We start from the raw sequence: 21,085 nt of genomic DNA on the forward strand, positions 1-21,085 counted from the left end.
CGTACACACACTAAGCATATATATGTATACATTGTTTAAAATACATGTCGCCAATGGATTCCGCGCTTTGAGTATATCTTTCTTTTTTAAAAAACAAAATCTTTTTATATTTACTTATCAGATTTCTTTAGTGAGTACGCACTTCTTTTACTTTGTATATCCCACTACATGATCATATTATTAACGATGATGTATTTTTATCATTATATAAATCATGATATAAATAATTTATATTTTTTCAAAACTGAGAGAGAGAGAGAGAGAGAGAGAGAGGATGATATATATAATTGTTGTACAATTATAAAATTAAAAAGCAATTAATATTTAAATCATTCGCTGATGTCATTATCTTTTGTTTCACTTTGATACAAAGACAATATAAGATTTAATTTTTATACGACAGACACTTATATAAGAAATCTTTTCCTGTTTCTACTATTGATAGATGTCGAGAAAAATTAAAATATTCTTTTAAGAATATTGAAAGAAAACTATTACTTCCTTCTGTATACAAGTATTTTTACATTACGTCCAATTTTTTATCCATTGCTAGCCATCTATTTTTTGACACGCATATGGTGCATTCCACGTGTCAGAAGTCTACCTAAAAATGAACTGCTTGGGATTTTTAAAATGACCATGAAAACATGTTAGTGCACATATTGTATAAGGTTAAAGGTAAAAAAAAATAAGTATTATATGCCTTGCATCCAAGGTATCGGAGGTAGGTCGTTTTAAGAAATTTTTCTTTTTTTGACATTTATAGCTAAAATTATAAAATATACAAAATTTTTATAGACATGAATTTTTTAGGATTTTTCCCATACTTTCAGATAAAAAAGTTAATTTTAGTGAGAAAAATTTAATAGTACGAAAAATATCAATTTTTTAGTTTTAAGTAAATAAATGAAAAATTATATCCACTTTTAAAAATCTGAAAAAATTCTCAAAAATACTCCAATAATATAGAATATGGTACCATAAAAAAAATTTTGGGATCGCAATGGGATCCACTCGTAAACGAATATTTTTTCCAAAACAAAATTGGAATTTCAGTCAAATCAATATAAAACAAATAGATTTTTTAAGATACTTCCTTTTACACTTAATTTTTTAATGTATTATTGCTCAATTATTTGCATAATTCGCTTTACCATGCACGTGATTTTTTTGGTATCACGGCAGAATGGCACTTCTTTGCCACAGCACATGGGAAAGGTCCTTGTGATGGTATTGGTGGAAATTTAAAACGACTAGCAAGAAAAGCTAGTTTGCAAGGAAGTGTAATCCTCAATGCTGAGACATTTTACATGTGGGCCAAAAATAATCTGAAAGAGACAACAATTTTATTTAGTTCGAAAACAAATCACGACAAATTAAATAAGTTTTTGGAACCAAGATTTGCATTAGCGAAAACTATTCCGGGTACATTAAAATATCATGCGGTTATTCCTGCGAGCGAAGATCAATTGGTTCCAAAAAAATTTAGTTTTGACAAGGAACAAGACTTCTTTCAAAAAAAAAGAAGAAATAAGTGAGCCTAAAAAATATAAAACGCAAAGACTCCAGAACTATTTTTTATTTCATAGTTATTTATTAAAAATATATTATTTATATAGTATTAAATAATTAAAATAATTTAAAAAAATTGATATGATCGAGTTTTTTGGTTGAAATTTGGCTGAAATTCCAATTTTGTTTTGGAAAAAATATTCGTTTACGAGTGGATCCCATTGCGATCCCAAAATTTCATTTATGGTACCATATTCTACATATATTGGAGTATTTTTGAGAATTTTTTCAGATTTTTTAAAGTGGATATAATTTTTCATTTATTTACTTAAAACTAAAAAATTGATATTCTTCGTATTATTAAATTTTTCTCACTAAAATTAACTTTTTTATCTGAAAGTATGGGAAAAATCCTAAAAAATTCATATCTATAAAAATTTTGTATATTTTATAATTTTAGCTATAAATGTCAAAAAAAAAAATTTCTTAAAACGACCTACCTCCAATACCTTGGATGCAAGGCATATAATACTTATTTTTTTTACCTTTAACCTTATACAATATGTGCACTAACATGTTTTCATGATCATTTTAAAAATCCCAAGCAGTTCATTTTTAGGTGGACTTATATGGAATTTTTGATCGCAACTTCTTGGTGAGGAATGCCTGAATACTTTTTTTTTTACCTTCTTGGGTTTTATCGTAAAAGAAAAAAATGAGGTACTTCCCACGCAAGAAAGCCGGCGGTAAAACTCGCGCCGAAAAGCACAGTCGTAGAAATTCGATATTGAGTTTTCTCGCTACGTAACACACGAGGGGATGAATTCATGGCGTCGAGGCTTCAGTATGCGAATGCAATAAATATTTAATGCACGCGTAATGTACGGCATGGCATACTGTGCCATTTTCACACGGGCTCGTCTTCATATCTTTTTCTCTTTGAAAAATATTTGATTTGCGATTGACAGGTTTATCACACATATATTCTTATCTCTGTATTTAAAAAATAAAAAAAATATGTAATATTCGAATCAAACAATAGTTAAATTTTGCTAGAATTAACAGGTTACACATTTTGCGAGATGAAAAGACCATGAGGCAAATTCTCGTGAGATATTTCTCCAGTAACCGATTTCTCTGAAAATTGCATTCGTTTCTTATAATATGTACTGCTCACGCAGAAAACACATTTGATAATTTCGTGACGATGTCGTTTCCCGTGGAAATAAAAGTATAACGGGTGGCAAACCACGATAGTAAATTCGCATTTGCACAGGATATGTTCGCGCGAGAGCATTTTCATAATTTTTATTCAAAATATATATTATTAGCACCTCGAACAAAAATATAACTATCTAACATCTACTATCGTACATGCATACACATTTTCAACAACATTATATCCGATTAAGTGTACAGCGATATGAGACTTGTTCTCGTTATTTGTAACAAAAATAATGAACAAGTAAGCAATATATTGTATATTCGAGACCAATTCTGATTTTTGAACGAGCTTTAACTTAATTAAATTTCTGAACTTAATCGACAATAAGTACACGAGTAACGATTCATTATGCACTACGATTACGTAATGAATATTTATGAATATTTACTCGTAATTTATTTGCTTGAGCAGATTAAGCTGCTCCATCATATCCCTGGCAGCGATTTTGCCTGGCGAGGCAGACCGTCAGATTGCGTTAATTTTTGACGGATTTGTGAAAAATGGGCGACTTCGAAAGGTTATCAGCCGGTTTATGCCGGTACGTGAAATCCATATCAGACCGGCATCAATCACTTTGATTCATGCCTGATATTTTTGGGCGCCCTTCGATTCATCCATAGGATAATCCCGCCGGATATTCTTCGAGAATCTCCCTCTCGCTACGAAACCGCGTCGGAGAATTAATGCGCCTTCTTAAAATACGGCTTAATCGTTAAAGGAAAAAAGACATCCAGAATAATAATGGATATTATCTAGATTCGACTAGTTTTTCTTTTAATGGACAGTTTTATGAGCAGATCTTTGGCAGTCCTATGGGATCTCCTTTATCACCTATTTTGGCAGATATTGTGATGGATGATTTGGAGACACATTGTTTGAGTTTGTTGAGTTTTACTGTTCCCGTTTATTATAGATACGTGGATGATATCTTTGCCATCGTTCCCCGTGCAAAGGTGGACGAGATTAAGTTGGTTTTCAACAGTTATCACCAACGCTTAAAATTCACGCATGAAACAGAGTCGGACTCATGTATTAATTTTTTGGACACCACTGTTATCCGCTTTAATGGAAAAATTTTAACTAATTGGTATAGAAAACCTACTTGTTCCAACAGATATATTAATTTTTATTCTAACCATCCTTTTAAATATAAAATAAACACCATTTTTAATCTCGTTGACCATGCTATTTTATTGTCTGACGATCAGTTTCATGGTAAAAATATTGATGTCGTGAAGCGGATTTTACTCAATAATTATTTTCCGAGACACGTTGTAAACACGTTATGTTTGTAAGAGACTTAATTTTTTGAAACACCGTGGTGAGATGTTATTCCGAGTACTGAAGAAAATAATGTAGACAAGCCCTCTTACATTGCATTACCTTTTGTTGAAGGTTTGAGTGACAGTATCGGTCGGTTTTTTAAAGATATGGGTTTTAATGTTGTCTACAATGTACCTAAAAAATTAAACTCATTGATTAAACGTGGTAAGGATGTGCTGCCTATTAGTAATAGAACGGAAGTTGTTTATAAAATAAATTGCAATTGGTCAAACGAAAAGACATTTAGTTACCCGCGTCAAGGAACATTTTAATAACATAAAAATGCACGCTAGTAATCTTTCTGTTATTAGTAAACACAAATTGGAATTTGATCATGACTTCGATTGGTCAACGCCTGATATCCTGCATACTGAAAAACATGTAAGAAAGAGAGAAATAGCTGAAATGTTCTTTATTGAAAAATATGACAACATTGTTAACTCTCAAAAGGATACAGAGAATTTAAATAACATATACGATAGATTAATTAAGGTCGTTTAGTCTTTCTCGGTATCTTAAACAGAGAGGTTGACACAGTGTGTCATTATGACATAGCGACTTTTTTCTCTTTCAACTTTAACTATAATGCAGGTACATAAATTTGTTTATTTCATTTTTGTAACGTGATTATCATTATTTAATATTGTAATTTTAGTTCACTTGATAAGGACCAAAACCATATGGTCGAAACGTTGTGATAACAATCGAACAATAAATTGCCAGTTGGGTCGTACATATATAAACACTCCTTTAATGGATATTATATTCTGATTTGAAGTGATGAAAAAAACATTCGATTCTCGAATTTTGCTGTGTGAACGTACAATCGTTATTAATCTTCTATGACTTTTCATGCATTAATTATAATCGGTATTCTCTTCATAATAAAAATTTTACTGTTTGGTCCAATATGATGCAATTAATTAATTACTATATTTTACAAAGATAATTTCTTATTTTGTCGCACGATAATATTTAAAAGATAAAAGGACTATATAAGTAAAATTCTAAAATTATATACGTGCAAGAGAGAGAGCTTGATTCTCTGCCTTCATTGATGATACAATGAAATTTTCAATCAGCTGCGATCGATCCTATAAAGTTTCTACAAGATATCATGTATCGTGCACAAAGCAAAGGCTTTACAAACTTCCTAATAAACCATATTCAGTTCGTAAGCTGCTAAAGGCTGTTAATTATATAGAACTATGTATGAGCTGTATTGTTGCAATTTTGTCTGTGAATATTTTATACCAAGCACGTACCATCATTCGCCTAATTTTCCATACTGATTATAGTATGTTCTTTGAATGTTTATTATATGTATTAGGTGTACAACTTTGCTTCCGCCGTTTTTTTCCGAAATTCGAGGCTTTATTGTAAAAAAACTGGTTATTGCTTGTTGAGTCACTCCCAATGATCGTGCCAATTCTTTTTGACTTTGACTCGAGTCTTCATTAAGTAATGCCTCCAATTCTGCATCTTCGGAAACCTTCTCTCTTCACCACCGCTATGCCGGTCTTCGATGCTGAAAATCACCGTTCTTGAAGCGTTGAAACCACTCACGACACGTTCTTTCACTTATAGCGGCTTCACCATAAGTATTTGAGAGCATTCGATGAGTCTCAGCCGCAGATTTCTTCATATTGAAGCAGAAAATTAAAACCTCCCGCAAATGACGAGAATTTGGCTCGTAAACTGACATTTTCAATCGAGAATAACTTTATGACGCGGACACAAATCGACTAATGTTTCTATGAGGTTATGTTGACAGATGCCCAAGTTTATCGCATGACGTCTATGATGTATTTATTTCGACCACTACTTACCGCTAAAGCCATCTGTAGGAAAACGGCGGAAGCAAAGTTGTACACCTAATACTTTGCGCGATTCCGACTACTTCTCTTTAAGAAGTCTCCTTGGAGATCGATGTTCTTTTACTGTTCACATTCATGATAAATTAATTTTGCAAATACTGCATGTACTTCCTCTAAACTAACTAATTATATCCTCTTTAAATTTACAACCCACACTGAGCTATAACTTTGCACATAATTCGTTATAATACATCATTAATTCGGCCCTTGAATATTTACACGCGTAATTTTCGAAATATAAAATTCCAATTATTATTACATGAATGGATTATATTGTATTATATCATAGTCTATTCAATTATCGATTATAATTTATGTTCATTATTCATTCCACGTATTTCATTTGCATAATATTTGCGAAACTCTAACTAAAGTTTAATATTCTTAATTTCTCGTAGAAAAAAATTTCAAACTTACAATTGGAAAGAGTGTCACATGCCGCATATGCATGAGGACGAACGACCACGTGAAAATTTGTTTGATTGCGTTTGCGGCACGAGATACAAATATACCGATACATAGCGATATGTATACGTATATATGTATACGAACGTATAAAAGGCTCAGAAATGCGGCGATACAGAATTTTCTCGGTGGTTGATTTTTGTTCGTCGATATGCCGATTTATTTACCACATAGTGAATATTTTTTCGGGCCGATATTTTATCGCCGCCTTCAGTTGCAAACTATTCGACGAGCTTTGTAAGTCTACAATGTCTTCCATCAACGATCTTCGTTGATATTGCAATTCAATTTTTTATAGGTCAAGAGAGAAAAAGAGGAAAAATAATTTAATAACATATATAAAATATATTATCGTGTCTTATATTTCGCGCGACTCACAGTCTCTTAAAAGATGTTTAAATATGTTTCTATACTTTTTTATATATTATCAATCAAATTATTGATTTTAGAGAAAAATTTGTCATTCTTTTAATTTTCAATATTATGTATCTGGATAAATTTATCTTATATTATAATTCTGTTAAAATATTTAAATCGCAAATTATTCATTTAATTTTGTTAATTATAATAAATAAGTAAGATTTTTTTTTTCTTAATAAATAGGCTGGGTATGTCGGGTTCGCTAAACCCGCCACTCATTGCGAGTCCCTGAGAGGATTCAATTATAATAAATGATATACGCAATTGTCATATATAATTTAAAACTAATAAATTTAAATTAATAAAATAACTTTATATCCTCTTTTATAACTTAAACATGATCAGAACTAAGCATTTCTTATCATTTCTTTTAGACGGATTACAATCGACATCTCGAGCAACTATTTGAACGCGTAACAGATCTGCTTATCGATAGCTTGCAAACGAAGATAACCATCGACAAATTGGAGCAAGTTGTCGAGCTTCATAAGCATTTGGAACAAGTGCGACATTTATTTGGTAAGTAAAATAAACATTTCATTGTCAGGATGAAATTTTCTTTTTGCCGAAAAAGAGAGAGAGAGAGAGAGAGAGAGAAATCTGATTTTTATTACGGACAATGATTAATCTTATCACTCATTATTCGTTTGTCGCCAGATGAAAATGTCACCGGTAAAACAATGGCAGCGGAAAGCGAGCTGTTCTTAAATAAAATCAAGGAATTGTTAATATTGGTATCAGCGATTAAGTCTTGGGAACCTTCCCGGAAATCTGAATTACGAGATATCGAGTCAAGATTGGAAAGTCTATCGATTTCTGTCAAAGAGGATAAATGTCTGAATGCTGGCGGAAAATTTGAATGGGTGGATAGCGTATTAGTAAAGGTATTCCATTCAGCGACACAAACTTCCGTAGATTGTTTTGGCAAAGAAAAAGAAAGGGCTACACTTCTATCGGGATGTATATTGTAAATATTTTACATATACATAGTTGAGATGCGAACATTTCGTAGGAAACATTTTGATTGCTTTAAAATGTGTGTTCGTCATATTTATTCCTCGAATATTCCTTGATTTAGACAACTTTTAATACGGTATCCTGATAATGCTTCTCATATTTTACATATCGCGGGTATCAACTGGCGATAAAGTTACACACCACTTTGAACTTCACTCCGCGCGTTGCCTTTTTCAATATTTTATCCTTGACGCACGATAATGTATAAGTGTTCGCTGAAGTTTTAATAGAGTCAAAAATTGCGACGTCCAAAACTTTTCTAACGCGCAAAACTACTTCATTTTTATTGCAATTGTGAAGTGCGAAATTTTAATATTTTATGTGTGTAGCCATTTCTACGTCTAGACAATATATCTTATTCACATTTACGTATTCTCTGTCTATATAGACATATACATATATTATGCAAAGAAACTTTCTGCTTTTTTTTTGCTACTTTTTTCTGCCTTTTTTTTTCATTTTTTTATCAAAAGTTTTTAACGCATCTAGAAACTAAAATAAAATAATCGGAAAATATAGAAAAGAACATTTATCTTGAAAGAAAAGAATAATATTAATTATTTTATAAATCGAAAATGTAGAAATATTTAAAATATCGTAAGCTTTTGTCTTTAAGAAAAATTGATATTGTAAAATTTCAACTTTTGATCAACAAAACATTTATTTAAACAGTATAATAACGGAATCATTTTTAGTGCTTGCAAGATGGCACTTGGTTACTCATCGACCAAGTTAATTTATGCAGCCCCGCTGTATTAGACAGGCTTAATGGACTGTTAGAGCCAAACGGTGTTCTCAGTATCGGTGAACGAGGTGTTGATAGTGAAGGCAATGTCGTCACCATTAAGCCACATGAAAATTTCCGTTTATTTCTAACTATGGATCCTCGATACGGCGAAATTTCCAGGTAATTTCTCTCTCGGTACTTAATATTATGAAAAAATGAAAAAAGTTGCCAACGAGATGACAATTTTATTATAATATTCAAAGAGAATACGATAATCCCCAGTTGTCCTATTTCCCATCGATTATAATTGTAATTTTAAACTTTTATCGTAATCGTATATAAAAGTTTAAAATTGCAATTATAATCGGTGCGAAATAGGACAACTATAGTAATTCTATCGCGATAGTATTAATATATTTCTTTTTCGATTTTAGGGCCATGCGTAATAGAGGCGTTGAAATTTACATGTTTGGTCCGAAGGAGAACATCTATGATGACGCGATCGATCTCAAATCGCTGCTATCTAACGCTGGTATCCTGAAATCGACACAACGCGATGCGTTACTCGAGATTTACGAGATCGTGTCAAAAGAGATGATCGCGGTGGACCGATTCAGCGCGGTCGATTTGTTGCACACTGCGTTCCTGGTAAAGCAACGATCCTTGCGCGGGTTCCCCGCGGAGCTATCAATCAGAAATGCATGTATCGACGTCTATATAAAAGCTAGACCGATGCGCGATCCACGATTTAGGGAACATCTGATTTCTCTGATCGATGAAATCATCGAACGGCATGTCGCCAATAATGAAGAGATCGCGGTGATCGATTTGAATGCTGCCACGTGGAGCGTAAAAAATCTGCAAGATAATTCAAGACTCACTATAATCAGACAGCAAGGTTTACTATTCAAGGCGGCTGTCCAAATGTATGAATTAGGTATAAAACATATTCCAGAAAATGTTGAAAGAAATATTGTTACGTCGAAATTATTAAATGACTTTTGCGGTCTTAAAGAGGACGAAGAATATGTAATGAACGTTGACGTCACTGAGATATTGCCGTATCTTCTGTTGAATTTTTATGAACAATCCTCGCGAGACGATGCGCCTCTCAGGAAGGAGTGGATCTCGAAGATGCTACGAGAATGCGCAGTATTTAACGAACTTGAGAAACAAAGCGCATTAATGGCGAATATAATCATATTATTTCGCTTTCGTTCTGCAAACGTAAAAAATTTGCCTTGGGATTTGTGGCAGCTTGTTGGAAGAATGACATATGATGAAGACAATAACGCTTGCAATGACGCAAATAAATTATTACTGCTATTGTACGCGCGCAGTATGATACTCAAAAATGACATAATGAAAGCGGAAATATTACAGAATAAAAACGCAATATCTGTCAAACAATACTCCAGCATTGTACATGACGGTAAATATTCTACAGGGTGTAACAGAGCGTCTGTATCAGCAGTTTTTTGAGGAAATAACGCATTTTCGTGAAAAATGTTTTATGCAAAAGTTGTAAAGCTCTAAATGGCGCATTATATAATAATATTAGTATAACCATGAATAACACCGTCAAGGTCATATAAAAATCACTTTAAATTTTTTAAATGGAGCTCCCTATTTTTCATTACATATTCTTGTAGCTTATCTCGAGAACTTTTCAAAACACTATAATAAAGTATTTTTCGTTAAGTACTTTTTGAGTTATTTTATATTTTAATCTGACATATTTTGATATAAAAAGTAAAATATTTAGTTTTCGATAATCTTACCGTAATACTTTTATGTACAAAATGATGAGACAAATCAATTAGTATAAAAAAATAATTGTTTTTAAGAAAATTATTTACAATGTATTTTTTTAAACTTTTTTTTTTTCTTTCTTTTTTTCCCCACTAATTGATTTGTCTCATTATTTTGTACATAAAAGTATTACGGTAAGATTATCGAAAACTGAATATTTTACGAAATATTTTATTTTTTATATCAAAATATGTCAGATTAAAATATAAAATAACTCAAAAAATACTTAATGAAAAAATACTTTATTATAGTATTTTGAAAAGCTCTCGAGGTAAGCTACAAGAATATGTGATGCAAAATAGGAGGTTTTGTTTAAAAAATTCAAAGTGATTTTTATATGATCTTGACGGTGCTATTCAAAGTCATACTAATATTATTATATAATGCGCCATTTAGAGCTCTACAACTTTTGCATGAAACATTTTTCACGAAAATGCGTTGTTTCCTAAAAAAACTGCTGATACGGGCGCTCTGTTACACCCTGTATATTGCATTAATATTATATTAATGATATCGCATCTTACAAGAATATCACAATTTTTAAAAAAGTTATTTTGATTCTATGCTGAATATATATACTTTACTATCTTTATTTTAGAAATTAAGATCCGTAATTTTTTTAAGAGTATCTTTTTCGATTATTATTTATTTTTTAATTGTTCTTTTTCATTTCAAGATACGATATTTAATAATAAATAAACGATATTTAATAAATTAAAAACAAAGTTATTAGCAGATAATATTTATAGGTAAACTATTCTCGCAATTGAAGAACCAACCGCTTATAACATATTTCCTGCAATTCATTGAACGAGCAAATTCTTACATCGAGACAATTCTGCGAGATAGCGATATAAGCATGAACCCCGAAGAATTCATAGAACTGAGGAGGGAATTACAATGGTACACGAGATTCGAGAGGCTGGGCGAAACGACATTAATAAACAAATTGAAAAAGTCTAAAAACATATTCACGAATCTGGAACAAGTCTCTTCGTTGCTAAAGGTGCACTATAAGTGGCTTTTAAAGTTTCTGCGAAAACTGTCAAGGATGGTCGGACAGTTTCCTAATGAGAAGACTGCGAGCGAGATCGAGTTGTGGGAGATCGTATCCCAAATAAACAACCAACTGGATTCGGTGTATGATCCTATCAAAAAGATATCGAAAAGAATCAAAAAGTACTTAATACTTCCACCGCCTCACTCTTCGGAGATCTGCATGAAAGTGCACTCTGGGCTAAGAAGACTAACGAAAGATTTCAACATAAAAAATGAAGACGAAATGGTCCTTCTAAAAGAACTGAAGATCATGTCCGTGCAACTAAAGGACGCGCTGGCGATGAGACATCAAATGATCTCTCTGTGGAGCGATGTTTATTCAAGGAAACCGATCGAAGAGATGACGAGCATCGTCGAAATGGAGCGATTCTGCGACGAGAGCCACATTCGTCTACAAGTTTCCGCGGATATCGAGAACGTTCGAAACAGAGTGCGCTCACTTCCAGAGGAGGAAATGACACAGTTGAACGCGAAGATACAGTTGTGGCCGATTCACGAGTACGTCTTTATGTCGCTCGCCTATACTATGCAGGCAGAGATGTGTCGAGAAGGAACGATTTCCACTACCACCTCGACGGAATGTCTCACGAGATTCGCAGATATGCCCAGTATACCGAGCAATTTGATTGGTTTGCTGAACGCGATGACTCGAACGGAGATCGAGTGTACACAGAAGATCTTGTTGCTACCGGAATTGTTCTGCCAGCTCGAGCAATTCGCTCGGCAATCTCACGCTCTCAAGAATACAAACCGCCTTTTACATTGGCGTGGTATAATGGAAGAGGATATAGACAGATCACAAACTTCCTATGCCGAGTGCAAGGTTTGTACATCTTGTTTTTATATAGAAAACAAATTATGTGACTTATATACTTAGTTTTAGGAACTCTCTTCTTCTGAAACTGATTTCAAAATTAATTATTATTTTGATTTTGTCATTTATTTCTGTTAGAAATAATATAAGAATCTTTCAAAATCTGTGATATTAAATCACACACACACGCACACATATATTAATGTTTGCACATCTATTAATTAATGTCTTTATGTATATGAAACTTGCAGTATATTTTTAAATTCAAAATAAAAATAATATAACAATATGTTAATTAACTAAATAATTTGAAGTTAACTTCAAATTAATAATCATATGATTGTTCTCAAATTAAATAAATGGTACTTTTATTCTTCATTGAAATATTTTTCTTTGAACTTTTAAGTCATTCTTATTGCAAATTAAAAAAAAATTATTGATAAATATAGCATTAATCTTTATTTATGCATATTTATAGACGGAAAACTACTTCGGCGGGGCCGTTCTCTTAAATCTAGTGCTGCAATTAATGTTAAACAAAACAAATGGAGAGAAGGAAAGAAAGAATGTACTTTCCTCAATCGCGCTCGGAACATATATGGCGCAAATGGATCAGTTGCAGCTGTTAAATGAGATTTTATGGCGGAATAGTATTTCGTTAACAAATAAAACATATGATTTTATCAGCAGTGACTTGATAACATTAAAGTTTTATTTACGCTTGTACTTATCCGCAATCGATAGAATGAACGCCGAAAATGATGTACCTGATTTAATTGCGAATATCATAGAGAAACAAGGTAGAAATAGCGCAACTGTCATAAGAAATAGGCTGCAAACTGATTATTTCCAACCAATAGAAGAATTCCGTAGAGCGTGCAACGAAATAAATAGCATTGATGAGACAAATGTCGGTAACGAGGAAGATATAATTCAACGAGGGAAAGCGTGGATATTGCTCGGTCATATTCAATTACTACTTTTTGGAAATTTGGATCTGATCGATCCCGTGTACAAGGTGGAACTGAAGCTCAAATATCTAGAGGAGGACATCGTTGATTGCAGAAAAATGGTATATGTTACATCGTTACAGAATCGTATTCTAGGATTATCAGCGGAGAACGAACACGCTCATCCCAGACTTGTAGCCGTAAAAAATTACGAGAAAAATTCGCTGAAGACGAGAGACAAACTCAGCTATTTGAAAGCATTCAGATCACCATCCGTCGATTTTGCTTCGCTTAGCAACGACTGCGCCAATTTTACAAATCAAATAGGTTCCTACAAGATGGTGGAAAAGCACATGCGTAATCTATGCGCGATCGCGAGTCAAGAATGCAAATCGACCAATCTTTTGACCTTCAACACCGTTATAAAAGAAGCGGAAACTTGGAGTTTGTCGGTGCAAAGATTTGCCGAGCAAATTGAGGTAAAATATTTCTCGGTTTACCCAGATATAATTCTTCCGCTGCTGGCGGCCTTGACACAATTGAGTCATGGTGTTAATGTGCTGATCAACGAAATTCGACGACGGCTATCTCTGCATACAAATGGAGTGTCCGATCCCGAAGCTTTGATATACAACTTGATTCGGTTTCCGACGATCGGTCAAGGACAGGAAAGCCTTTTGAACCTGAGTAATTTGTGCGTTTCCAGAAGCACAAGAAGTTTGATTGAAAATCCGGACGCGTTTGTTAGAATGCAAAAGCAGTTCCGAATATTTAAGTCAGGTTTGCATGAACTTCACAACCATGTGATTCTCAACAGAGGTCTGACCAAGTCACTGTGGCGAGAGGTAAATGAACTGCTGCAACAAATAGTCTTAATTTGGAAGCAACAGCAACAGGAGGAGGAGAGACGAGCCGCGGAGAGAGATAGTCTATACAAGAACAAGATCGAAAGTCATAGAAATACATTGACTGAAGAGCAAGAACTCGCTCTGGAAGTCCGCAAGCTATTTCCCACGCATCGCGAAAGAGATTTTCACGACATAGAGGACAGTTCACAATCTTCTCTCGATCGAAATAACGCGTTGCCGACCGAATCAAACAAATCGGAATCGACCTTCAGCGGTCTCATCACTAAGGATGATATCAAGGAGATTCAAGAAATTCACTCAAACATTGTTACGACCTTCATCACGTCCAAGTGGATATGTAACAGTTCCACTTTGGTGTGCTCGACGGATTATGTTGGACCTCTAATTCAGAGGTATAATACTGTATACGAAATACTCGATCATGTATTACCGAGTTTGAGCGAAGGACTTGCGATTAAACTATACAACAGCTTGAATCTCCTAGTCACTTTGGGGCTGCAAGCGAATGAAGAGAAGAGCGCGGATCGAATTTTACGTGAGAACACTGGAGTCCAAACAAAAGCGCACGATTTCTATAAGGAATGCAACATTAAGGAAACAAAGCAGTGTCTGCCGTTGTGCGAAAAAATTTTAAATCGCGTTAATCAATTGCTGGAAGAATGGCCAGAGCATCCCGCTCTAAAATCGATACGATATATAATAGAGAGAATATATACGTTCCCGATCACGTCGCCTATCTCCAGGTTCCTGACGGGTCTCGAGCTGCTACTTGTCAAGATGAAGCAATGGGAGGATAACGCACATAGCGGCGTTAGTATGGGAGACTATATATCCGCGTTGACGCAGCAAATAATATCGTGGAGAAGATTGGAATTGTCTTGTTGGAAAGGTTTGCTCGATGCGACGTTTGAAGATCTTAGATCGAACACGTCCAAATGGTGGTTCTTCCTATATGCGTTAATCGAGAGTTACATAAGGAGATCAGCGAGGAGTGATATCGAATGTCTGAACGCGAACGACGAGTTTGTCACTAAGGAAAAGTTGATGGAATCGCTGGAACGTTTCATGAACGAGTCATCTCTTGTCGAGTTTGAATCGCGATTAAATCTTCTCTTGACGTTCCATTGTCATGTGTATTATTTCGACGACAGTGATGTAAAGAGCGAACTCTCAGCTATATTGTGGAACATGTACAATTATTATAAACAATTCATGGACGACGTAAACGCGAGAATCGCCGCATTGAGAACACCCATCAAGAAGAAACTGGAGGATTACGTTAAAATTGCGCGATGGAACGATATCAATTACTGGGCAGTGAAGGAAACAATTGAAAAGACGCATCGTACTCTACATAAGTATACGAAGGAATTTCAGAGCGCTTTGAAACAAAGCGTGTCTTCTTGTTTGATCGTCAAGTCAAAATCTTATAGTATAGAGATCAAACAACAAGGCGTCTGGGATGTTCAAGAACATCACAAATATATGACCAATCTTGAAGATTTTATCATAGAGAAACCTCCGCGATCTGTAGAGGTAAAAACGCTGTTTACAAACGGACTTATTATGAAAGTAGATACGTTGCTGACGACGGCCAAGGATTTATGTAAAAAGATAATCCTGACAAGTTCTTATCCGTGTATACGGTCAGAACTTGAGAAATTTGTCATGAACTTCATGGAGCAGAGCACGCGTCTCCGAGACATGGACATTGACAGAAGTTTGCTAAAGGGCAAACAAAAATCTCAGGCGAAGAGTATCTTACAGCAGAAGAGAATGACGCTCGCCAATTATTTCAAGGCATTGACTCAAATGGGTGTGTCCTATCGTATCGGTGCATTAACATTGAAGAACAACGCGGATAAAGTAATAGATTACACAGTGTCACCCTTGAATCTATCCGCAATCGGTCAATATTTCAAATTGGAAAAGATAGACCAGTACATGTTGACGCAATGGCAAGGCTGCGAGAAGTATTATTATAAATCTCTTATCAGATTAAATGCTCTCAACGCGATGCTCAGCACAAACCAAACTGACTTGGGGTTGCAAAATATGGAACGTTGTCGAGGATATTCCGCGCATATGATGCTGATGGCTAATAAACAGAAGATGTCAATAGCACGATCGTTTGATCGGTTTTCATCGCTACGCATACAGATTTCAAATCTATCCGAAATACGCAAGCAAGATCTGAATATATCGAAGCAACACGATGGCCAAGATTGCGCAAAGAGCTTGAAGACATTACTGATAATGTTAGAAGCTGGATTCGAGCAGCTGCTGCTATTTTTACAATGCTGCCCCGCAGAATCACCAGCGGATTCGAATAGAGCCGTGCTCACCTTAGACGCGAACGCGCTTTCTATAATTGCCGTCTCTCGAACTGATGAAGTTTGGAGAAATGCGCACACATTGTTGGAGAATAGCTTAAAATCTGTAAAAGCAATCGCAAAACGTTTCCACGCCTTATTCATGCCGTTTGAAATATTATCAGTAGATCATTCCGAAGATTCCATCCATGCTTTATTAAGTTCGAAACATTTTGAATTCTTGGAGCAATGCTACACAATGATTGAAAATCTAAGAATACAATCTAAAGAACTGAAAAAAATATTTGAGAGCTCGAACGTTGTACATCCTATCTGGGAAAATATAGCATTCTTGGATAAAAAGATGGAATGCTTTCTTCATAACTATGATGAAAATTTACGAAAATCCGTAGAAGATAAAGATCAATTAAAAGAAAATAATAACGCTGTAGAGCAATACGAATTAGCCCTGGAACATTTAATAAACACGATATTGCTTATCATACAAAAAAAATACAAGAAACATATTAATTTGAACGATATGGTACACGCAAGCGAGACACCGAATGAGGAAGATAATGAAAATGATAAAGATATAGAGAGAAAAATAGAAGAAAACGGATTAAACGAAAAACTAGTTGAATTCCTTGAGCGGGATATAACCGAATTAAAATTATCCGAAGTATCCAATTCATTTTTCGATCTTCTACTATCGATACGTCAATTCGATCTACAATCAGCAAATTATTGTATCGGGTAAGAATTATTTTATTATTTAATATTTTAAACAGCACACAGATAATTTTAAAATGTAATGTAATGTTTCTTTCAAAAATCTTTTGTTAAAAAAAGCACATATTGACATATCTATAAACGAAAAAAAATATTAATAAATTAAATAATATAATATTAATAAAATAATATTAATATAATATTAATAAAATTTCGCGAATATAAAACATAGATTTTAAATTCTACGGAATGAATTGATATAGATAAATGCTCATTATTATTTCTTCCAGATTGCTCCTAAAATGTTTACCACTGCTGGAACAATATCTCTTGTTTGCCCAGTTTTATTTATATGAACAAGTAGCATCATTCCGCGTCACGTGTAAAATGCTATATCTGCAATTAAATGTCTTCCTGGATCTAGCTGCAAATGGATTTTGCGTGCCAAAAGATTTAGATCTCGAAGAAGGCGAAACAGATGAATCTGGCGAAAAGACAGGAAAAGGCGGGATGGGCTTAGCTGATGGTGAAGGAACGAAAGACGTCTGCGATCAGATAGAATCCGAAGATCAGCTTGAGGACGCAAGACCCGCAGACCAAGAGCAAGAGAAACAGAACGAGAAGAGTTGTAAGGAAGAGGAAAAAGGAATTGATATGTCCGAGGATTTCGATAGTAAACCTCAGGATATAGAGAAGAACGATGATGATGAAGAACAGAGCGACGATGACGAAAATAATGATTTGGATAAAGAAATGGGAGAAACGGGAGAAGATGCTGAACAGCTTGATAAACAAATCTGGGGTGACGATAAAGAAGAATCCCAAGATGATAATCAGCAGCCAGAGAATGAAGACGAAAAGGAAGGTACGGGTGAACGAATCGGTGAAAAGGAAATGGGTGCAAAAGACGACGAAGACAAGAGAAAACAGCATGACGATAACGATGCGAATCACGATGAAAGTCGAGAAGAGGATAATAAAAAGGAAATAAATGAACTGAACAAGCCAGAGATAGATGAAGATCAAATTAATCCTTATCACGGAAAATTCCAAGCTCAACCTGAACCTCAACAACTCGATCTACCAGAAGATATAAATTTAGATGAAGACGATAAGGAAGATAAGGAAGATCATGGCGAAGAGAAGAATCCGTTTGATATCGATGAAATGAAGGATTTTAAACCGATGCCAGAGAAAATGGATGTGGAATTTGAAAAAGAAACTGAGGAAAATAAAGAAAACGATCCTGAAGAGGAGTCTAGCGAGGACGAAGACGAGAATTGCGAAAGTATGGACTTGGATGGACAAAAAACACAGGAAGAGCTTGAAACTAATCAGGAAACTAAAGAGAATGCGGAAACCGAAAACAAAGATGAAGAGCAAAATCGAGATGAAGAAGCGGAAGAGAAGTTGCAAGAAAAGGCAGCGCCAAGTGCAGATGATGCGAGCAAGCAAATGGATTCTGCGCAACAAGTTGAAGAAATGACGGAAGGTTCGCGGGATACGGTGGCACAACAGTCGGATCAAACCAAAGATCAGCAGGAGATGTCAGCCGAAAATACTCAAGAGGATAGTAACGATAACGGCACCGGTCAATCGGAGTCAGCGCAGCAAGAAAGCGGGCATTCAGGGTCGTCTAAGCAGGAAACTATTCCCGCTTCGCAGAGAAACACTATGACAAAATCAATCGAGAAGAGAAAAAACTCAGGCAAGAGCAACGAAGATCGCAGTTTGTCTGACAAATTCGAGCCAGCGTTGAAAAAGTTAAAAACAATCTACACGCAGGACGAGGTATCAAAGGAGGAGAAAGAGGATAATTCGGACAACACTGATGGAGACAAGGCCGAGATGGCTAAACATGTAAAGGATTCCGAGAGATTCGACGATTACACGCTCGACGCCGCGACAGAGGATCAAGTCAGGCAACAAGTTTCTAACACAGATAAAGAAAAAGAGGATCAAGAAGAGAAAAAGGATGATGCTATAGATGTGGAAATGCATGAAGACGAAGAAAATAACATGGCAGATAATAAAATAAAAGAACAAAGATCGGAAAAGATTTCTGACACTCCAAACGATAAACACAAGGATTCCGATAGTAAAAGAAACAACATTGAGAATAATCAGGAGACGACGGTTGAGTTAGAAGGGGAAACAGCGGAGACTATGAGGGTACAGAGAGGAAATGAAACTACATTTCATACAATGGAATGGAATGTGGAAGAAAATAATTTTGATTCTAGTTATACGGAGAGAAAACGATTAGAAATAGAAAAAATGTTAGCCGAATGGACGCAGATACCATCCACGGAAGAAGCTGCAGCTGCGTGGAATTGTTTATGTTCGGTCACGGACACAGCCGCTCGAGATTTATCGGAGAAATTGAGACTGGTTTTGGAGCCTACGCAGGCATCAAGATTGAGAGGTGATTATAAGACAGGCAAACGCATCAATATGCGGAAGATCATTCCATACATAGCCAGCCAATTTCGCAAAGATAAAATCTGGCTCAGGCGCACAAAGCCCTTTAAACGTGATTATCAGATTATTCTCGCATTGGACGATTCCAGCAGCATGGCAGATAATCATTCTAAAGAATTGGCCTTCGAATCCCTATCATTGATTAGCAAGGCTATGACGTATCTGGAAGTAGGGCAACTTAGTGTTGTAAGCTTTGGAGAACAAGTGAAAATATTGCATCCTTTGGGAGAAGCTTTCACAGAACAAAGTGGATCTAGGTATTTATATCCTTATTTAATATAAATATTTAATTCAATAAATTATAAGCTAAATATATAGTTTGAAGATAAATAATATTAATCTTTCAATAGTCCATTTTATATGTTTAACTGTGCTTTGACTTCATTTAATTAGAATAATTCTATTTTGTTTTATTGAATGTGTGAGAATATTAATATTTTATATTTTATTCTTTTCGTTTTTTAGACTAATACAAGAAGTGAGATTTGATCAAAGAAAAACGATGATTGGTCAATTGGTCAATTCTATAGTGGAGATGTTTGAAAATCAATGTAGCTCATCCGACAATGCTAAGCTGTTAGTAATATTGTCAGATGGCAGAGGAATATTTTCAGAAGGAAAAAAAATCGTAAATGAAGCCATAAGGAGAGCTAAACTGGCGGACATCTTTCTAGTGTTTATAATAGTTGACAATCCAATGAACAAGGTAATTTTTAATCGTATTTCAAAATGATGTTAAATTATTAATAATCGTCGCAATATATATTAAGACTATCACACAAAATTCCGTAAGAACATAAGACGTAAGCAATCAAGTATTGGGCTTTCCGTAAAAGTGGAAGGGTTACGGAGAACCAAATACTCGATTGGGATTGATTCATTTTCTTACGTCCTTACAGAATTTTATATGTGAAGGCCTTTAATAGTTCAAATTGTTAAAAAAAAGTAGTTATTAAAAAGCTTTTATGTTTTCACAGGATTCTGTTTTGGATATTCGTATACCTATATTTGAAGGTACGAAAATCAGATTTCAATCATACATGGATAACTTCCCATTTCCATTCTACATAACTCTTAGAGACATAAATACATTACCGGGTGTTCTGAGTGATGCCTTACGCCAATGGTTTGAAGTAGTTGGAAAAATGGATACTTAAAGTAATTTTAAACATTAGAAAATTAGTTTTAAAAATTTGTTATATTTACATATATGTTCTTAATTACTAAGTATATGTATATATGTACCAGAAATTGTGATAAGAAACAAATTTTAATGTGACTTTAAATAATAAAAACTTATTATTTGCAAATCTAATTATGCTACATTAAACTGAATTACATTGCAAATAGTTAAAGTGAATAATCAGATTATATTTAAGTTTCTTTGCCATTTTTTAGTATTTTATATCTTAAATCTAAGTTATTTTGTTTAATCTTGTCACATTCTACACATTTTTTCAATAAAGTACTCTGCGTTGATACCACTGCTT

General features: G+C 34.4%; 1 protein-coding gene across 1 annotated transcript in view; it reads left to right on the plus strand.

Moving 5' to 3' along the window:
- Positions 1-20,963, plus strand: part of LOC138940723 (midasin) — a 114,447-nt gene extending 93,484 nt beyond the window's left edge. Inside the window, exons 12-20 of the mRNA XM_070309862.1 lie at positions 7,197-7,341; positions 7,480-7,706; positions 8,535-8,746; positions 9,001-9,998; positions 11,128-12,260; positions 12,730-17,138; positions 17,405-19,852; positions 20,061-20,301; positions 20,573-20,963. Coding sequence (XP_070165963.1) covers positions 7,197-7,341; positions 7,480-7,706; positions 8,535-8,746; positions 9,001-9,998; positions 11,128-12,260; positions 12,730-17,138; positions 17,405-19,852; positions 20,061-20,301; positions 20,573-20,752 — 9,993 coding nt within the window. The 3' untranslated portion in view covers positions 20,753-20,963. The remainder of the gene's footprint in view (positions 1-7,196; positions 7,342-7,479; positions 7,707-8,534; positions 8,747-9,000; positions 9,999-11,127; positions 12,261-12,729; positions 17,139-17,404; positions 19,853-20,060; positions 20,302-20,572) is intronic.
- Positions 20,964-21,085: the final 122 nt, after the last annotated feature.

Source organism: Polyergus mexicanus, unplaced genomic scaffold (genome assembly GCF_030449975.1).
Source record: "Polyergus mexicanus isolate NDT 795.1 unplaced genomic scaffold, iyPolMexi1.0 SCAF_17, whole genome shotgun sequence".
Lineage (NCBI taxonomy): Eukaryota > Metazoa > Arthropoda > Insecta > Hymenoptera > Formicidae > Polyergus > Polyergus mexicanus.